General features: G+C 33.5%; 1 protein-coding gene across 20 annotated transcripts in view; it reads right to left on the bottom strand.

Moving 5' to 3' along the window:
* The window catches only part of LOC105327381 (serine/threonine-protein kinase 26), a 59,481-nt gene extending 38,785 nt beyond the window's left edge, over positions 1–20,696 (bottom strand). For 14 of the 20 annotated variants that reach the window (XM_034473129.2, XM_066069837.1, XM_034473136.2 and 11 more), the window contains exons 1-5: positions 20,421–20,695; positions 11,756–11,989; positions 7,257–7,422; positions 2,471–2,628; positions 1,017–1,202 (exon numbers count right to left, since the gene is read on the bottom strand). In XM_034473129.2, coding sequence (XP_034329020.2) covers positions 1,017–1,202; positions 2,471–2,628; positions 7,257–7,422; positions 11,756–11,989; positions 20,421–20,435 — 759 coding nt within the window. In that variant the 5' untranslated portion in view covers positions 20,436–20,695. Of the gene's footprint in view, positions 1–1,016; positions 1,203–2,470; positions 2,629–7,256; positions 7,423–11,755; positions 11,990–20,407 lie in introns of all 20 variants that reach the window. The other 6 variants (XM_034473132.2, XM_034473147.2, XM_034473148.2 and 3 more) reach the window with 3 other exon arrangements.
* Between the last annotated feature and the right edge of the window lie 815 nt (positions 20,697–21,511).

The following is a 21,511-nucleotide window of genomic DNA, read 5'->3' as shown; positions in this document are numbered from 1 at the left end:
ATATGACAAAACTCCAAGCTTAAAAGGGCTGAAATTTCCAGAAAAATAATAGAATCAGAATTTCCAGGTAATATGCGCATGTGCACATTGTGTTCTAAATGCCTACAAAGTTTCACCAAATTTCATGCAGTGGTTTAAAAGAAGTTGTATTTACAAAATACCGTAGATGTGTTATGAAAACTCGGTGATGAGGTGGCGCTATCGAGCGAGCAACTTGAGTTCTGCCCATTTTAATCAATTTTAAACAACTGGTTATATACACACTACTGCATTAATACAACTTGAAAACTTGTTGACTACCGAATATCGGAACATAATTAACGATGTTATCAAATACAAATTAAGTAAAATCTCTGGAAAGCACAGAATATTTCATTCAAAATGTTTTGTAAGGACCTGTACCGTGAGTGAAAAAGTAGCCGATTTATATGAAAGCTTTCATGCCATAAAACCAGGTATAATTGTCGTGAATATTGCAGACCAAAGAAATTAAATAAAACACAGCTCATTGAACCCTTAAAAGCAATAATCATAAGCAGGAACGTATAGACTAACGGGATAGGCAACTTCAACATTTGCCATGTTTACTTCCCATGCTCTCACGTGTGCAATGACAAGTTTGTATAACTATGTTCATTAACAGTGAAACATAAAGGTTTTTAAAGCGATCTGGTTAAACCATCGTTGGGGAGGCACTGTACTCGAGAACTTGTGTCTCAACTTGTTAAAAGCACCGAATGTTTTACCAAAGATCACACTTGTGTTTTCTTTTAAAGTTTATATTTACCAGCACTGCGATTGGATCAGCTACTCGCAGCTGCAGCCAATCATAAAACGGAGCTTATCACAGAGTTTTCGTAATGAAATCTGCCAAGGGTTTATGGGGAGCAGAGTAAACCGAAAAACTTTTGGCTAGCGAAGATGAGTAAATTCCAGCATTAAAATGAAAACATCATTAAAATATCAGTCATTTCAGTTTGAACCTAAGTCCAGCAGAAGAAAATTTGAATACTCACATTATTTGGATCCTTGTTAAGGCACAGCTCTACAAACTCTTTAAATGGCTTGGTAAAATTCCCAGTCAACTGTGGGGGGTTGTTTTTGGGGATAAGAAAAAGCACTCTCATCGGATGGAGGTCTGAATTAGGGGGTTCTCCTTTTGCCAGTTCTATAGCCGTGATACCCAAACTCCAAATGTCAGCCTAAATTAATAAGTCATACATCATCAATTAAAAATTGCTAAGGAATCATTTCAACCCATGAAATTTTCAATTCAATTTTCTCCAGAATCGTTTTTGAGCAATTATGCAAATTTTTGCTACATTACAGGTACATGGGAGGCATTTTAACTGTGGTGAAGGCCTGTCCCGAGACACTGTTAGATTATTCTAACTAAGCAGAGTGTAGTGAAATTTATAGCATTTTTGTATGCTTATAGCTTTGTTATGTAAATGTCAACAATACAGTGTCAATGTATCTGTTTCGTAAATTTCCAATATCATATGCAATGTTAACCCGTGCACACACAAGTCTAAGTCTAGTTCAATGTTAAAAATATGTAAACACTTATTTGACCATGCCAAATTTAGCAGATTAATATACAATAATTTGGTACCATAAACAAACAAAAATCATGTGTACAAAATCCTGAAAATTAAGCTGACACTAGATCAAAATGTGGTGAGTCAACCACAAAAATTACAACAATCATGACAATAGACAACACACAATTATTTTTATCATAAAACATCATATAAGCCTTTGTGTAAGGTGAGTAAAAATTTGTATCTAATTCAAATTTTCCAGGCTTTACTCATGAGAGACAACTTACAATGATGGAAGATAATCTGACAGCAATAAGTCATCCAAATGACTCAGATGATCTATGAATTGTTAACAGCCAATAATGATTCCCTCCCGAAATTTTCTTTCATAAACTTAATAATAATTAATTATAATTGCAAGTTTTTATAAAGCCCTTTTAAAATTGCCGAAGCATTTCTCAAAGTGCTTTACAATTATAACCCCAGCAGACCTTAAAGCATTCCAGAGCCTTCTCAGTGCGGCAGCCGTTAAGGCGCTCAAACACTCACATTCCGACAGTATCTTTCACTGTCTATAGCCAGGTACCCATTTTACACTTGGGTGGAGTGAGGAAATACATGTAAAGTGTCTTTCCCAAGGACACAACGTCGACTTGCCGCGGCCAGGATTCGAACCCACAACTTTCAGTCATGAGTCCTGCACCTTAACCACTCGGCTACCGACGCCACGTCACGCCATTAATCAACCAACATTTGGGCCACTTTTTGACCCACCAGATTGATGGTTTGAACAGAATTAAATCTACTATATATATATATAAGGCTTAGATATTACAGCCTGCGGCTCAGGTGAGCTAAAAACCTTCAGAAACATTGTCAATGTTTATGGAAAACTTTTTTAGGAATGGATTGCTACATGCAATTACCTTGGTGTCATAAGCAGATTGTTTGATGACCTCGGGTGCCATCCAGAAAGGTGTCCCAACAAATGTGTTTCTTTTGTTTGTTGTATTAGTTAGTTGTCCTGCAACTCCGAAGTCTGCCAGTTTGACATCTCCCATCTCTGATAGCAACACATTAGCAGCTAGAAAGAAAATTCAATTGTGTTTATCATAATCATAATTCACCACTTTCGTTATTTTTTTATATTTAAGATATACTGTTGGGATACTTTACCTCACCTCTGCATGCATTTTATATCAACACATTTTACATACATCGATACCAAAATAATACTCACTACAAATGTCTTTTTACATGCCTCTAAAGTTTTAAAGGTTTCAAAACAAATAAAAAATTCAAGACTCTCAATCTGCAAGTCAATTTAACTTACTTATCTTTACTTGATTGCTGAGTTTGTTAAATAGTAAGACTTAGACAAGACAAGAGGCCCATTGGCCACATCACTTACCTGAGGAACAATAAGTATGATAAAATCAGATAAATGGAGTCATTTCAAAGATTTACTCAATATATTCCTATGTAAAACTTCGACCCCCATTGTGGCCCAACTTACCCCCCAGGGGTCATGATTTTCACAACTTTGAATCTACAGTACCTGAGCATGCTTCCTAACAAGTTTCAGCTTTCCTGGCTGATTAATTTTTGAGAAGAAGATTTTTAAAGATTTACTCTATATATTCCTACGTAAAACTTCGACCCCCCCCCCCCCCATTATGGCCCCAACCTACCCCCAGGGGTCATGATTTTCACAACTTAGAATTTACACTACCTGAGGATGCTTCCACAGAAGTGTCAGCTTTCCTGACTCAATGGTTCTTGAGAAGAAGATTTTTGAGAAATTTTTCATTAATTTCTAATTATCTCCCCTTGAAAAAGGGTGTGGCCCCTAATTTTCACAGCTTTAAACCCCCTTTGCCTAAGGATTATTAGTGCCAAGTTTGGTTGAAAATGGCCCAGTAGTTCTTGAGGAGATGTTGAAAATGTGAAAAGTTTACGGACAGATGGACGACAGACAAAATGTGATCAGAAAAGCTCACTTGAGCTTTCAGCTCAGGTGAGCTAAAAAGCAATGACATAAGTACAGCAAAAATCGTTTATAGTGAATTTCAAGGAACCATAGAAAAAACTTCATTAAAACCATAATTCAATCTACACTAAAGCGAATTCATAAGAAATCTTTAAGCAAATTCATTATAACATGGTCAGCTGAAATTCCTAAAAACTATGTAAGTTATAATAAAATCAATATCACTGCCATTTACAAACAAGAGGCCCATGGCCACATTGCTCACCTGAGGAACAATAGATATGATAAAATCAGCTCAATGGAGTCATAATACAAACTATCTGGACAATGTACATGTAGATCCTGTATCAATAAAATCCATTTTCCTCCTGGATATTCTTATGTTTATAATCACTAGTCCCTTTTCTAACAGGATGATTTTATAGTCATATCATATGTTGAGTATTGCAGTTCTCAAAAAGATCCTCAACAATAGTTTATATATGGGATATAAAGCTACATCAAACTCTGAACCTTCTCGTGAGGCTAAAGAATTGTCCTGGAGCCAAAGTCTTTACAATTATAAAGAATCATCTGGTTGATTAGTTTCTGAGAAGAAGATTCTATATATTCCTTTGTTAAACTTTGACCCCCCATTGTGGCCCCACCCTACCCCTGGGGATCATGATTTTCACAACTTTGTATCTACACTACCTGAGGATGCCTCCACATAAGTTTCAGCTTTCCTGGCTGATTAGTTTCTGAGAAGAAGATTTTTAAAGATTTACCCTATAATATTCCTATGTTAAACTACAACCCCCCCCCCTCCATTGTGGCCCTAACCTACCCCTGGGGGTCATGATTTTCACAACTTTGAATCTACACAACCTGAGGATGCTTTCATGCAAGTTTCTGTTTTCCTGGCTTATTAGTTTCTGAGAAGAAGATTTTTAAAGATTTACTCTGTATATTCCAAAGTAAAATTTCGACCCCCAATTGTGGCCCCAAACTACCCCCGGGGGTCATGATTTTCACAACTTTGAATCTACACTACCTGAGGATGCTTTCATACAAGTTCAGTTTTCCTGGCCGATTAGTTTCTGAGAAGAAGATTTTTAAAGATTTACTCTATATATTCCTATGTAAAACTTCGACCCCCCATTGTGGCCCCACCCTACCCACGGGGGTCATGATTTTCAGAACTTTGAATTTACACTACCTGAGGATGCTTCCACACAAGTGTCAGCTTTCCTGGCTGATTAGTTTCTGAGAAGAAGATTTTTATAGATTTACTCTGTATATTCCTGTTAAACTTTGACCCCCCCCCCCATTGTGGCCCTAACCTACCCCTGGGGATCATGATTTTCACAACCTTAAATCTATTCTACCTGAGAATGCTTTCACACAAGTGTCAGCTTTCCTGGTCTTATGGTTTATGAGAAGAAGATTTTTGAAAATTTCTCGAAAATTTTCATAAATTCCTAGTTATCTACCTTTGCAAAAGGGCATGATCCTTAATTTTCACAACTTTGAATCCCCTTAGGCTAAGAATGCTTTGTGCCAAGTTTGGTTGAAAATGGCCCAGTGGTTCTTGAGAAGATGTTAAAAATGTGAAAAGTTTACAGACAGACAACAGACAAAATGTGACGTGAGAAAAGCTCACTTGAGCTTTCAGCTCAGGTGAGCTAAAAAAATACCTATCCAGCTTGAGTTAGTTGTTTAAAGTCTCCTAACCCATGTTGTTTTAATGATATTTTTACCTATTTTATTTCCCCAAATAAAATTATACAGAGTTTTTCAAATTGCTGTATCCATTGAGAACTAGAAAACTGACCAGTCAGGAAGGGCCCCGCTATGACAATTAATATAGAGAAGTGAAAAAAACTTTGAATTCCATCCTCTTTATATTAACAATGATGAAAAATAAATGCCCGGTAGAAGATGTAAAGAACTGGAATATATAGGATCTAGTGATTTGTAGTTGGATATGATTTTCATCCAACAATTAAAGTGTTTTTTTCTTGAGCCTTAGTGAGGGAATAAAACACACAAGTTGGATAAAAATCATATTATACTACAAATCATATGAGATTCTATTTATCCCATGTTTTATACACCGCAATCAATGTTTATACTGTTTATAAAATCTACATTATTTTACTTCATTATGCCTAGGCAAATCCCATTGTAAAGTCACAACTGTGGGATATCACAAAAATATCCAATGAGTTATATCCACGGGATAAAGTGGGTTAACATGGGATGAAATAAAATTTGTTAAAAAAACAAAGAATTGAGACCAATGCAATGATACCTAGGCTTTGCCTCTATTCAATAAATTATTATAAATCATTGTGTACAGTATTTTAACCAAAATAAAATATGAATATTATATTTTAAATCCATATTTCAAAGAATGTACACAATACTACACATCATTCAAAATTGACCTTAACTTCAAAACAAAGTTCATTTGCAGACACAGGCAGTGCAGTAATTAATCTCAATGTGACAGATAGAGATAAAGCTTAGGATTTTCTTCCTGTGGAAGGTTAATTAATCCCAAAGGACAAATATTGCACAGCCTTCCATGTATACAATGGTAACATTCTCAGCAGTTATCTCTCTTTGCCCATTCATTCTCAGCAGTTATCTCTCTTTGCCCATTCTTCTTATGCATAGTTAGGAATCTACCCCACCACCCCAGCTCCAAACCAGAAGACATAGAGAACCAAACTTAGCATCAAAATATGTATTTCTGCCTACTGAACTACCATACCAAATTTGAACTTGATTGGGCAACCATAAAAAAAGTTATTAGAAAAAAACAGGAAATTTGTGGACGGAAGAGTGACAGACGGACGGACAGAAGGACGGACGGACAGAGTGATTACTATAGGGCACCCGCAAATCCTTGCGGGGCCCTAACTATGTTTTGGAAGAGAAATGAATAAATGTGTGGATTTTGATAAAAGTAAACTTTTCACAACTGAAATTTTTCTCAATGCTGAAATATTTCTTTTCGACCAGCGATTACCGGTAATTTCTTTCTAAACTAGTTTAAGTTTATTATCAAAATTCAATAGTTCCATGTTTTTAAGGTTAGCAGTATATGTTACTACAAGAATTGTAAAAGGTTCTGTCGTCCATTGTAGACCAGTATCACTGCAAATTGTATTGCAATTAATTTTTGCGCAAATCCAGATTGCTTTTGCTTGTATCATCTGCAAATTGTAATAGGCATAATTTTCTTTTCTCATCTTAATACATCTAATGTTTTTCTTTTGTCTTATGAAAAATCCAAACATCTCTACACATAAGTTGAATAAATATTGGAATACTGGGTCAATTTGTTGACAGCCCCTGAAAATTTCAACAATTTAAAAAAAAAAATAACACATAATTAATAACACATTTAACACATAACACATAATTTGGCCCTATTGTATAATACTGATACCCACTTGCATCAAATGATACAAAATATCATACTAGCATTTTATTTGATATATTTTGTTATCATGTTTGTTCATAAGCTTGCCAACTAAGACAACAAAATCAACAACAGACAAAATTTGATCAGAAAAGACACATTCCTGTAATTTGTGACAAAAACATCATTTAGAAGATTTTTTAACTTTCAACCTAAATTCTCTTTTCTTGTAATCTACATGATCTAAGTGAAAGTACTTCTGGTTTTTTTACTTTACCCATAATATCATATGGCATATATATACATTTACCTTTGATATCTCTATGCAATTTCCTCTCAGAATGTAAATAATCTAGTCCTTTAAGTATTTCTCGTAAGATGATGGCAATATCATTCTCAGAGAAAGCTCCAGCCTTCATTAGATCTAGTGCAGACCCTCCTCCTAAATATTCCATGATAATCCATAACTTGGATCCCTACAAAAAATTAATACATTATACTGAATTAATATATAATTATGCATTATGATTATTATTCTTTTTTTCAAATTGGAAATTTTTTTACATTCACCAAGCACTTTAATTTTATATTAAAATATTTGCAAACAAGATATCTGTGAGCCAATGCTCACTAGTGATACCCCCGCTCTGATGTGAATATGTAAAACAAGCATTCTAAGAGCATTGCATAAGCAATACACGTCCCCTACCGGTTTGTATTATTCTATGAAAGCTTCCAAGCACACAACTATTTCAGAGCTATTGTAAAATGTAAACGAGATATCATGCTTTAATCAGAGAAAAAAGAACAGAGGAAATTAAAACTATATGGTTGATATAGAAATTAAATACAAAATAGGTGAAGTAATACTCTCTATTTCATCTCCTGTAATTTCGCCAAGTCTATTCTGTATTCGCTGGTAAAAATTTGTGAAAACAATGCACTGTTATGCACAATATCATTTCTTACCGTCTTCTGTACCCCGAATCAAACCAAACAGTTAAACAGCCCAACCCGACAATGAACCCGATTGCAATAATAATACAAAAAAAAATAAACCTGCCGATTAAATTTACAACACAATGTTTAACACTATTTTACAGAATTTATTTTTTTTGTTAGATATGATAAAAGGATTGGTACAAGTAACGCACGATATTATTACTGACTACATACTGGCCTCGTTTATTCAATACACTCCGAACCCGATAACGAACCCGAACATTAAAAAATTGGAATATAAAAAATTAATTTTCTCGAAAATATGTCAATCAGACGCTACAAAAGTGTAAACTTGATCTGTAGTTTGACATTTTGAAGCTGTTCAGCAAGTTTCATATTATTCCTCAAATGCATAAAGAAAAAAAGTGTGGAAAACTGAAGTGGGACAGACAGACGGACTGACGGACGGACAGACAGACTGACGGACGCAGAGGAAAGCTATAGTCCCCTCCGGTGAAACCGGTAGGGGACTAATAAGCAAAGTCGACATATAACAGAAAGCTGGCATCCGTTTGGTACAGAAATATATCCCACAATATGGCATGCCAAAACAAATACAGCTTACTCCACTTATATTGAAATCGCTTATTTTGAATTTCCGCTTATTTTGAAATAGAAATAAATCCCCAGGTTTTGCCTCTCATATTCTTTGCATTGATTTAACGGATATAATGAAATCGGCTATTTTGAAATATCGCTTATATTGAAGCCACTGAACGGTCCCCAAAGGTGACAATTAGTTGTTTTTATAATGGTTATATTGAAGTACTCCCTGGCGGCTGTCGTCACGGTTGGTGACAGTAATTATGCCAGACTGACCGGTTGATATACAAAGGTGTGAATAAAGTTCTCATCAGGTGTGTTTTTATACTTCTATTAAAAAGCAAAAATGTTTTTACTGTTGAATTTTTTGTTTTTTACGAATACGGATGTATTGATGCTAGACCTAATATGGAAATCCCACAGAAAAGAAATACCTTATCTCTAGACGCTAAATACAAACTAGTTATGGCTATGAAAGGACAAAGCCTAAATTCGAATTAGCTAAGGATTTTGAGCTTATTGCGTGTACACTTACGATGGTATACAAGAAGCGTTCAGCAGTACTGATTTGAAGCGTTTGAGTCTGGTGATTTTTCTCTAAAACGTAAAAGAATGTGATCGGAGATTATGATGATGAGGTTTAAGATAGTAACAAAATGAAACTTACAAAACTTTCGGATATATTTAATCAAACTTTCAAGGACTAATGTTCCATGTAATCTGTTCAGTGTAATAGATAAATGATGACCAAAGAATTTGTTCGGGTTTGGTTTTCTATGCTTACATCGGGATTGGACTTTCAAAAATGGCGGCTTCACGTCAGTCAATTTCGCTTATATTGAAATACGGATATATTGAAATAATTTGCATGGTCCCCTGAATTTCAATATATCTGGAGTAGGCTGTAGTGTGTTAAAATTTCAAGCATCTGCGATAAATAGTTGCTGAGAAATCTTTGACGGAAATTTGTTTGAAAATTTTGGCTATAAATAAACAAAGTACTCATTAAACAGGAAGTTGACTTCCGATTGGTACAAAAATACATCCCACGATATAGCATGCCTATACAAATACTGTGTAAAAATTTCAAGCATCTGCGATAAACAGTTGCTGAGAATTCTTTTTGCTAAAATAAACAAAGTCGTCATTTAATAGGAAGTTGACGTCTGATTGGTACAAAAATATATCCCACGATATGGCACGCCTATACAAATATTGTGTAAAAATTTCAAGCATATGCGATAAATAGTTGCTGAGAAATCTTTGACGAAAATTTGTTTGAAAATTTTGGTTAAAAAATAAGCAAAGTTGTCATTTAACAGGAAGTTGACATCTGATTGGTACAAAAATATATCCCACGATATGGCATGCCTTAACAAACACTGTGTAAAAATTTCAAGCATCTGCAATAAATAGTTGCTGAGATAAATGCGACAGAAATTTTTGTTACGGACGGACAGACAGACACACAAGGGTAAAACAGTATACCCCCTCTCCTTCGGAGCGGGGGTATAAAAATGCATTTTGAAGACATTATGACGACCAGTATATGGCATGCCAAAACAAATAGTGTGTTAAAATTTCAAGCATCTGCGATAAATAGTTGCTGAGAAATCTTTGACGGAAATTTGTTTGAAAATTTTGGCTAAAAATAAACAAAATACTCATTAAACAGGAAGTTGACATCCAATTGGTACAAAAATACATCCCACGATATTGCATGCCTACACAAATATTGTGTAAAAATTTCAAGCATCTGCGATGAATAGTTGCTGAGAAATCTTTGAAGAAATTTTGGTTAAAAAATAAGCAAGGTCGTCATTTAACAGGAAGTTGACGTCTGATTGGTACAAAAATATATCCCACGATATGGCATGCCTTAACAAACACTGTGTAATAATTTCAAGCATCTGCGATAAATAGTTGCTGAGATAAATGCGACAGAAATTTTTTGTTACGGACGGACAGACAGACAGACGGACACACAAGGATAAAACAGTATACCCCCTCTCCTTCGGAGCAGGGGTATAAAAACAAACTGGGTTTTTCTAAAAATAGATTTTATGCACATCTCCATTCCGAACTTCTCAAATAGTTACATTCATTAATACGGAACAAGGTTTTCCCCATGTAAGTTGTCGAATGCATGGGCAGAGATTGAACAAAAACTGCTTTGTTTTGCTTTTGTTTTTTAAACATCGAGAAAAACTTAAAAAATATATGTGTAAATAAAGATGACAATGTTTAACCATTTCAAATTGGCAATCACGCAAATAAAAGAGGTTAATGCTTGCACTATTTTCTTTAGGGCATGAATAATGTAGTGCAAAATTTTCGCAGAAACGGCTATGATAACAAGGACTCGCTCGCTTCGCGAGCCGACTCAAAAAAGCAACCCGTGCCATGCTACCTAATTCTTTTACTTTTTCCTCAAAGGGGTTAACAAGAATGGTGAACAATTTGTTACAACGGCAAGTCTTAAATCAACAGTGAATACTAACAAGATAGGGGAATAAGGCATGTAAAATGCCTATATTAGAACATTTAAGATCTTGTAAAATAAAAATTTCTGCAATTCTGATGCATTTAATTATTCTAAAATTCATGAAAAGAATATATATTTAACATATGATTGATTTTTAACCCTTTAGTGTGATCAATACTTGAAATATGTTGATTTAAATTAGATATGCATATCAAAACCTCCAAATAGTGTCGTTTTTTAGAACTTCAATACCTTTTATTTTATAGAGGGGCTATGCTCCATATTTTTGTAATAGTCTACAATAGACAACAATAAAATGGTGACCATCTTGAAGGGCCCATTTAAATAGTGGAAAAAAGGATTAAAAGAATTTTAAAGAATTTTGCTTTGACCTTGACCTATAACTTTGAAATTTTCAAGCTGGCATAGAACTTCGAATTCAATCTCATTACCCCTTACATACGTTACAGTCATTTGCTCAATCTGAACAGATTAATAAAATGGAAAATAATCTATGATATAAAACTGATTATAAAGAGCTCTGCTATGACCTTGGCTACTTTAATTTTAGAACCAAAATGACCGGAACAAAAATTTCCAGATTTTTAAAAACTTTCGATCCCTCAAACTCTTGATCTCTCGAAGTTTAATCATGGTCCCCTGAAGTTCGAGTTATCAAGATTCACCTGTAGCTTGAAATTGTGCTTTTGCAAACTTTTGTTATAAAACTATCGAATAGATTTAGTTGAAACTTTGTTGACCACAGCATTTCCACTGACCTTGAGATAGGAGCCATAGTATTTGGTGACATATGGACTATCACACTGGGAGAGGACCATGATCTCTTGTTGGATGTCCTCAATCTCGTCTTCTGCCTCCTCGAGGTCAATTATTTTAATGGCCACCACCTTTTTGGTTTCATTATCCAGACCTTTATACACCTCCCCAAATGATCCCTTCCCAATCTTGTCCATTTTGGTGAAGCATATCTCTGGGTCAATCTGCATTCCACGCTGAAATGATATAAATCATGTGAAGCTTATACAGTTGGATTTTTTTTTATAAGTTATTCAGGAAAAAATAATTTGGAGGAAAAACAATTTGTATATTTTCATTTCTGTCTGTTATTGACACAAGCTGCTATGATAAAATTAATCATCTTTAACTATGACCAACAGCAGAGTGCTTCCATTTTTCACTCACAAAATCTTTAGCAACTCAGTCTTGTTTACAGTATCATAAAATTGTTGATTTAATATCACATTAAATGCTACATGTAACAAAGCACTGTGAACTAGGTTAGAGACCAGGTTGTAAGTAGCGAATACTTACAACCTGGTCTCTAACCTAGTTCACCCAAATGGCAACAGGGTGACAAGCTAAGGTTGTTTGAAATTAAATACCAATAGTGCAAAAATCCTACCAGTAATAAAAAGTAAAAATCCAATAAATAGAATTTGCAATAGCTTGAAAATATTATACATGTGTTTTGATACATTAAAATTGTCCATTTTATAATTAATTATGGGAGATTAATAGAATCATTCATTATTACGAGTGTGGGATAGTGAAATTCCACCGAGGGGACAAGATTCACTGTCTAGGACGAGGCTTTGCCGAGTCCTAGACCGTGAATCTTGGCCCCGAGGTGGAATTTCACCATCCCACACGAGTTTATAATGAATGATTATTTTTCTCGCATTATATTAGCTTAAAAAATGATGTTTGACAACTTTCTGTTATGACGTTCAAAAGATTATTTTCGGTTTATCCCTCCGCGTGCTTCAAATAGTGCAAGTTAAATGAAAGCATACGACAGTTCTTTCAATTAAAATATGAAAAATTGTAATTAATTATGCAACACAATTACTTTATGGATAATCTCAATGCACAATTGTGCATTTCCCTACCGTCAGACAACATTTGTTTACGTTTTAAAACGGCGTAGTAATACACAGTGTAAGACAGAAAAATCTCACACTGCTGTCTCACACCGGACAAACCGATCTCACACCGGTGATAATGCGAGAAAACAACATCCAGTTAAAAACATGGGGTTTTTTCTGTCTAAAGTCAAGAAACCTCGGTCTGAATATTTTGTATGGGCAAATTCTTATTAAAAGACAAAAGAAGTAACTGTTTATACAATGTATTATTAACATATAAACAAGAGCACCACTAAGTGGAGCATCCATCCCCTAGTGACATGAAATATCATGGAGGAAATGGACTTATATTACCAGTAAGCATACATACATATATACATATATCCCTAGCCCAAAATTCTGGAAATTCTGGGGTGTTCAACATAATATTCCTATACATTGTGTGTGTGTGTGGGGGGGGGGGGGGGGGGGGGGTACATTTACTTGGTTGAATACCGGTAGTTTTCCCTTTAGAGAAACACCATCTATGCTACATTAAGTAACATACATGTACATTAAATCTGACGTTCCATGTAAGCAAATCTATGATTTATAATCAATCTTAGCTGTAGATTCTAGCAATCTGTAGTCAGTCAATGCTAGGTGAGAAATTTTAGCATGCCAAATGTCAACCCAAAGGACTATGTGCGGTATCGTCAAATATCTGCCCCCGATTTCAACCAATTTTTAAATAGTATCGTATAAAAATAAAATCTTCACAAATCATTGTATAGAGGGTGCCTATAACTTAAATAATGATTTTAGTCATCATTGCTCATTCGCTGTGTATCTATGACGTCACCTAAATGGCCAAATTCCCGCAAATTTGCAATCAAATGAAAATATTCTCATTTTTGCTCTATATTATGCATTCGGAAGTATAGAGCGCAGGTCTGCTCAAGTACGATTTTAACATATGTTTTTCTTCAGATTGTTATACACATTATACTAAAAAATGGTACTTGAGCAAGCCTGCGCTCGATGTTTCCCAGTCGAAAAACCATCGGAAAACACCCATATTTCGCTACAAAACATCAATTTCTCAAAATAATGCAATCTTCATGACGTCATTTCTACATTATGACGTCACTTTGGTGATAACCTTTTACACCTTTATTTCAAATATGATTTTAACTATCGTTCACCTTATTTTTAAAGCTCTTTCTAAAACTTTGATTTTGGGGGCAAAAAATGCATAAAACCGCACATAGTCCTTTGTAAGGAGAGTTACAGATGATATGCAGCTATTACTATGAAACTAAATCACAGTGTCAGATTAATGTTCGCAAGATTCATCCAAGTCTATTCTGAATCTATCTTGGACCAGTTCCACTCTTAATATTATGGGAAATTTTGACCACAATTTTGCAAATTTACAAACACTACAAAAGCAATGCTATTCCCTTTGCAAAAAGTTTCGTGAGGGGATAATTTAACGCACATGCATAGGTGGTGCTACATCCTTTTTTGCAACAAGTTGCGAGATGTGAAATTAAATTTTGTAACGAAAAATAGGTAGTCAAAGATTACAAAGATCACCAAGATGAGGCTTCACATAGTTAATGATCTTGGATATTCATGGATACTGTAGTGTGGTTTGATACAATATCATTGTTAAAGAATTGTTTGATAATCATATGTTTATTACAGAGTTTCTGAAAACTATCGGTCCTACCAGCAAAACCGATAGAAAAACATTTGTCTAATGATATTAGAAAATATCGACGATAAATTGGGTGCTCTGCTTCAGAGAAAAAAAATACTGACTAATCGTCGGAAAAATACAGTACATGTATTACCAGTCTGTGTGACTGGTAAGTTCCACTTTCACAATCTGGAAATTTCTGTTCTTACACATCGCTTTTGTTTTTTATGATATAAAATTATATCAAGATATGATATTGTATCAAATATAAACTATAAAACAATATCATAGGATACAATATAATAATATAATATACAAAAAATTTGATACAATATCATATCATATCTGATTCATAAATTTCTTACCATCATATGATACAATATCATTTAATACAATAATATATAATACAATATTATATCATAATATACAATATACAATAAAACAATATCATATGATACAATATGATAATTTAATATACAAAAAATTTGATACAATATTTAAGCATTGAATCATTATTTTTTGAAAGATATAGTCTCATAATTGCAGCGGTGTGTGCATACAAATTGAGTAACGCACGCTAGTCTGTCTGTGACAAGTAATTCTGTGGTATTCTGTAAATGTATCGTGTTATTATTGATAGTTGAGTAAAAGTTAAGCATTAGGATTTATTTCAAATATAGAAACATATATTTTCAATCCATTTTTTATATATGTATAAAGGGATATTGATAAATTGTGTTCTTCTTATTTAAGCTTTTTATTTCAAAAAAAGACTTCTATTAACGACCAAATATAGGAATCTTATATAAGTTGGATATGTTTAAAAGTCTAGCTCTTTGGCTTGTCCACGTTCAGAGGTCTATGTGGACTACATCCTAAATTTATGATGTATTCAACATAGAAAACTTTTTCCCCAATTTCATCAAACTGTCGATAAAATTTCCCAATTCCCCAAAAATGGCGTTTCCTAAAATAGGCTGATAAATCCCAGCTTGTCTAAACTATTCAGATGATGAGTTAATATATAGAATTATCATATTGAGGAATAATAAACATATTAAACATATTTATTGCATGCCCATTTATTTTTGCCCCATTTACCCATACCATAAACAATCAATTGAAAAACATGTATATATAGTGAATTCTTGGATATAGCGTAGTTTTTTGAGTCCCCGGTAAAATTCTTAACAAATATTTGCAACATATTACGGTTATAACGAATTCGGAATTAACAAATTTACTGATATAGCGAACTGATTTTGAGTCCCGCAGAGGTGAATAATCACAACATTTACCACTTTTATAATGAATTTCTTTACATTTTAAAAAGTTTGCATTATCATTAAACATAATACTTTGAATGAATTTTTTTTTCTTACTAAATTTTCAATTCACAATACGATTATTTAAGGTAACAAAAAAATATATTTCTATTTCAGTCTCAATTTTCAAAATTCATAATCTGGTGAAAGAAAACATTTTAATAGTGAATTTGGTATAGTTATTATTACAAATTCGTTATTCGGATATTACGAATTACAGATATAACGAAGTTAATCTAATGGTCCCTAGGACTTCGCTATATCCGAGTTTAACTGTATATTGAAAACTTGCAATGGACATTTTTTCAGACAGTATTTGTGAATTAAAAGCAACAACAAACAAGGCAAATTTAATCTTGTATGAATTATTTCTCTTGGTTGAACAATATTGCATTCTTATGAAACTTGACACAAAGTTTTATGTGCACATATACCCTTGTAACTGAGATGCCCCGTATCTAACCGTATCCTCTGAATCACTTCCTTATTGCTTTTTACAATCTAGAGAGGAGCATAAAGTACACCACTACCTAAATTTAACATAGTTTACAATGTTGGAATATGTGCAAAAAATTTCCACCTTCAGGTCTTATCATTTTTAAGAATTAAGAAAAATTTTAACTGGGGGAAAAATTTGATAGTTAAAAGTATTAATGTGACTCAGTCCAAAAATGAATGGGCTTTTCTTTCTGTGCATATATCACAGGCACATATCACATCACTCCGAGATACCCAGAGTTGTTTTCGTCCTCTCACTGAACATTCTAACCTTCATTCACAACTCACACCACCTTCACTATGTAGAAGTCACAGCAAACACTACATGACTTTCAATGAGTTGTACCCTATTTCATTCATGCTTATGGCTGTCAGTGACAATGCACCAAATTTTTTTTAATCTTTGATCAAACTCGATCTTCAATGGGGATCATAGTAATATTAAAGAAAATAAAAGAAAACAATTTGTGGGGTCACATGCCAAATTCTCCCAAATAACTTAACATATCATGCTGCACATACTGAATAGCAACCTGTGCATTATAAATATATGAAGGGAGAAAGCACTGAAAAAAAAATTGCAACCTGCTTTTAATATGTATTTTTTCTATAATGCAAGATATCTTAAATTCACACACACATGAATTATCATTTTATTGTTTACATATTAAGCACAGTTTCATGAAATTCTATTCTGGTGTTTCATAGGAGTTGCAATGACAAACAGTTACCGCAGCAATTTTAATATTGGCCAGAATTCTATGTTTAAAACTTTAAAGGGCCCAATTTTTCAGAAGAATAATTGAATCAGAATATATATAACATGTTTTTATCAACTACAAACTACAAAGTTTAACAAGATTTTATCCAGAAGTTAAAGGGGGTTGCATTGAAAAACAAGAGGCCCACAAGCATTGACAGTCACCTGAGTACCATAGCCCGTAGATGCATGGACCTGTTTGGGAGTCTAACTCTTATGTTTGGATTCTAAGATTCATTTTGGAATCCTAAGTCCTCTGACTGTTACCCCCGCTTTTATCATTTAAAGGGGCATGGTCACGATTTCGGTCAAATTCTATTTTTCTGTTTTTATTATTGACAATGCTTAAGGAATGCATTTCTAATGATCAAATGAAATTTGAGAGTCAGTTGTTAAGTTGTAAACAAGATACAGCTAGAGCTCACAATTCTTAGTCATGTAAACAAGGGTCAAGCCCTGTTTTTGTTAACATAGGTTCAATATACCAGTAAAATATCCTTTCAAGCTGATTTTTTATTCTTCTTATTCATTTGAAGCATATATAAACAGTTCCTAACGTTAAATACCTTCATTTTGGGTCTAAATGTGGAATTTTCACTTCAACATTCAAAACGTAAACAAATGCTTTCTTATACACAGCAAGGAATTGTAAGCTCTGTAACTCGCTTATAATTCAACAAATGACAGTCAAATTTTGGTTGTCTATAAAAATGCCTTACTGAAGCATTATAAGCATTAAAATAGGTAAAATAATTTTTGACCAAAATCGTGACCATGCCCCTTTAATGTTTACAAACTAAAATAAGTAACCTGAGTAACTCGTGATCTAAAAGAAATTCATGTTTGCTATTGCCAAATTTGTAACAACCACACCTAAATAAAAAGCCTGAACTTTGTCTTATGGGCAATAATATCATAATTTAAGAAGAGAACATTATGGAAAAAATACATATGTTTTAGTTGGTCTCCAATGACTCTGAAAGTAGATTAGAAAATTTTATTAAATTGTATATATTTTCACTATGTGGCCATATTGGCTTTACCCAAATGCCTGAATCCCTGACTCATGGATCATGAATTTAATACTGGACATAGACAGCTTCACGGACATCATAATCATGCATTCAGTTTATCTTCCCCTGCTGTGGAAACACAGAGGAAGATTTTCTAAGATTAAATACTTTTCACTTTATGGCCAAATTGGTCCCGCCCAAGGGCCTGAACCCCTGACCAAGGGGCCATGAATTTTACAATTTAGGTAGAGGACTTCATGGACATTAGAACCGTGCATTTAGTTTTTTCCTCAAATATATATGGGTGTAGAGAAGATTTCTTAAGATGTAATACACATTCACTACATGGCAATATTGGCCCCACCCCAATGCTTGAACCCCTGACCCAGGGACCATGAATTTCATGAACGATTTTTGAAAATTTAGCCTTTTTTGAATATTTGGCCCTGCCCACAGGGGTGGTATGGTAATAAATTTTACAATTTAGATTCCTCTTATCTTAGAGATGCCACACAATGTCGGATGAAGACCAACAGCAATAGGCCCCCTGAGTAACTCAGGTGACCTAAAAAAAGGACTGACTGATGCATGGGTCAAAAAAGATATACCTCTACAACAACTTGCAAATGGTTAAATTAGGAAAAAGGTATAATACCAGTTAATGCAATACATGTATACCCGCAGAGCAATGCTTCCTTCACTAAAACACAGGTTTGTTATTATGTTTGCTTGAGTGCAACAAATATAAGAACATTATTCAAATTTCTTACTGTTATAGATATTAACCAGGTGTTATCAATCATTACAGATTAATCAAATGAGTTGGATAATGGAGAAAGAGCAGTATCCTTGTGTCCCTGGTTGTTACTATCATTTTCAGTGAAAAGATGAAAGAATGAGATATATAAACATATCTACACAATTCTCTTTTAGTGATACACTGCTTTTAATATTAAAATAGTTTTAATGAATGATTTGTTGTGTAAATGATTTACATAAAAAGGCCCTCTACACACATGCATAATGTTTTCATAACTTAGAGAACTTTATAACATACATGTATATATAAAGATATACATTTTGTATATCTATTTAATTTTGAACACAGAGTACAAAAATCCTAAAAGACAATAAGTATGGATGAATAGAAATTGTGTTAATGACATATATGGGTAGAATTCACATGCACAAATTAACTATACTATAAACGGGTTGGCCTAATGGGACTTCAAAACCTAGAGTTGCAGAGACACTACAGCATTTTCCATATAAATTTTGCATATTACAATATTTGTGTTAGGATATAAGACCTATGATGACACATCATTGCAATAATAAATTTTATTTTCAATTAAAAAAACACAATAATTTCTAATGAAATAAGGGCAATATTATTGATGTTAGGCTTTTTATCTGAATTTTGAATAAAAGTACAATATAATCTTGATTTTGTAATACAATAGGATATCATCCTGAACCCTGAATGAAATATCAAATTCATTATTCATAAGACTGTATACTGTATAATAAATATTTTTATATCAAATTATTAGCTTTTAACAACATCGAAATCAAAGTCCTCCCAGATTAAACTATCAATTATGTACAGAATATTTGAATTACTGCAAAAAACTAATTTCTGATTTTTATCAAATGGAAAGCACTCTACCTATTCAAATGTACAGTATATTGAAGGTTCTAATTAAAATACATTCTTTAACAAGCCCCACATCCCATTCCATATTCAAGGACTCTAATTTCAGTCAATTTTACTGGAAAACGCATAACACAAGTGTACATCTTAGTTATTTCATAACAAGAATAATCATTAGAGAGGAAGTCACATATCTTAACCTAAATCATAAAACTATCACCTTACAGTAGTCCCAGCATCTCATCCTTTTACCCATTTGCCCATTATCTATACAAGCATCTTTCAGTAACATAATGTTCTATAGTACAGTATAAGGATATTTGTTTTTAAAAAGAATCTGTGTCTGTTATACATGTATATTGAGTTTAGGTTTTCAATGGGCATAAGAATGCAATTCATTGTAATTCAAAAACAATACATATATCCTCATGGTATTTTTTTTTAAATTAGGCAGTAAAGAACATGAAGAAGGGACACCTGTTCTTTTAATGAATAGATTATCCAACTCATTTGGTAACATGTACGTCGGAAATTGTGAAAAGTTATGTAAATGCCATGATTAAAACCTCCAATGTTTCAGACAGTCGTAGGCGGGGGTCAGATCCGCGTACCTTGCCTTCTTACCTGTTGCTGAGCCATGATGTTTGACACTATAAGATCACAGCAAGTGTCGTCTAAAGAGTTAAAAACTTTCCCAATGACTTGTTCTCAAATTTGTATTTGTTTACTCGGCTTTTAACATTCCAGCGTCTTGTGATATATTTTGTGCAAAAATTTCCTGGTTTTGAAGTTCCAATACATAGCTGTTAAACTATTCTCTTTAACTAGTTTTAGGGTCGAGTTCATCAAAATACTCCGCCATTTTGTTTCAAGGGTGTGTCCGGTTTTCTCAACAATGTTCAGCACGCAATATAGTGCTGCGTATATGTTGTGAAAGAAAGTATGCAAGCGATGTTATTGCACTAGAATAAATAACAAATATTTATTTAGATTATCTTGTTAATTTGTACATTAATATTGTTATCAAGACTGTTAATAATTGAGTAAATCGTTCAAAAACTTTAATCTTTAGCGTAGTAATATTCGGTATTTAACCTTTGACACTCAGGTAAATGTGAACTTGTATGGAAAGCCATAAAGACCTACAGAATGGCAAAATGACAATTCCGTGAAAGTATGGAAGCTTTTAAGACTTTTGTAATATAAGTATCAAACGGTATGACTGAATGAAGAATTCATTGTGAATGAAGAACACTTTTAAAAACCATTCCATGAAGAAAATACGAATATAATCATAATGATTGATGAACAATAGATCTCAAACTATATTCCTCGGCTTTCTTAGGAATATTGAACACATCAGATTCCTTTCATATGACAGTTTCCGATGAAAATTTAGATAAAATTTATTATGGTTAATCTACTGTCGGGTCTGATTTGTAAGTATTATTATTATTAATCAGTTAATATCATTATTAGTTGAAAAACACCTTTTATGTCACTCGATATAATACACGTCAATTAATATTTTTATGTATGGAAACATATTTCCGCGCCTAGCTACTCCCCTATGTGGTAAATTATTGATTTGAACTTACATTTTATTGCATTGTAATTATACATTACAATGGGATTGGGTACGAGTTATTAAAAACTCAATTCGCCCTCTCCGTACATGTTGAACAACAAAATACAATATCGTTGCAAATACGTCT

The sequence above is a fragment of the Magallana gigas genome, chromosome 8 (assembly GCF_963853765.1).
Source record: "Magallana gigas chromosome 8, xbMagGiga1.1, whole genome shotgun sequence".
Taxonomy (NCBI): Eukaryota; Metazoa; Mollusca; class Bivalvia; order Ostreida; family Ostreidae; genus Magallana; species Magallana gigas.
This window is presented reverse-complemented; position numbering and strand designations above follow the sequence as displayed.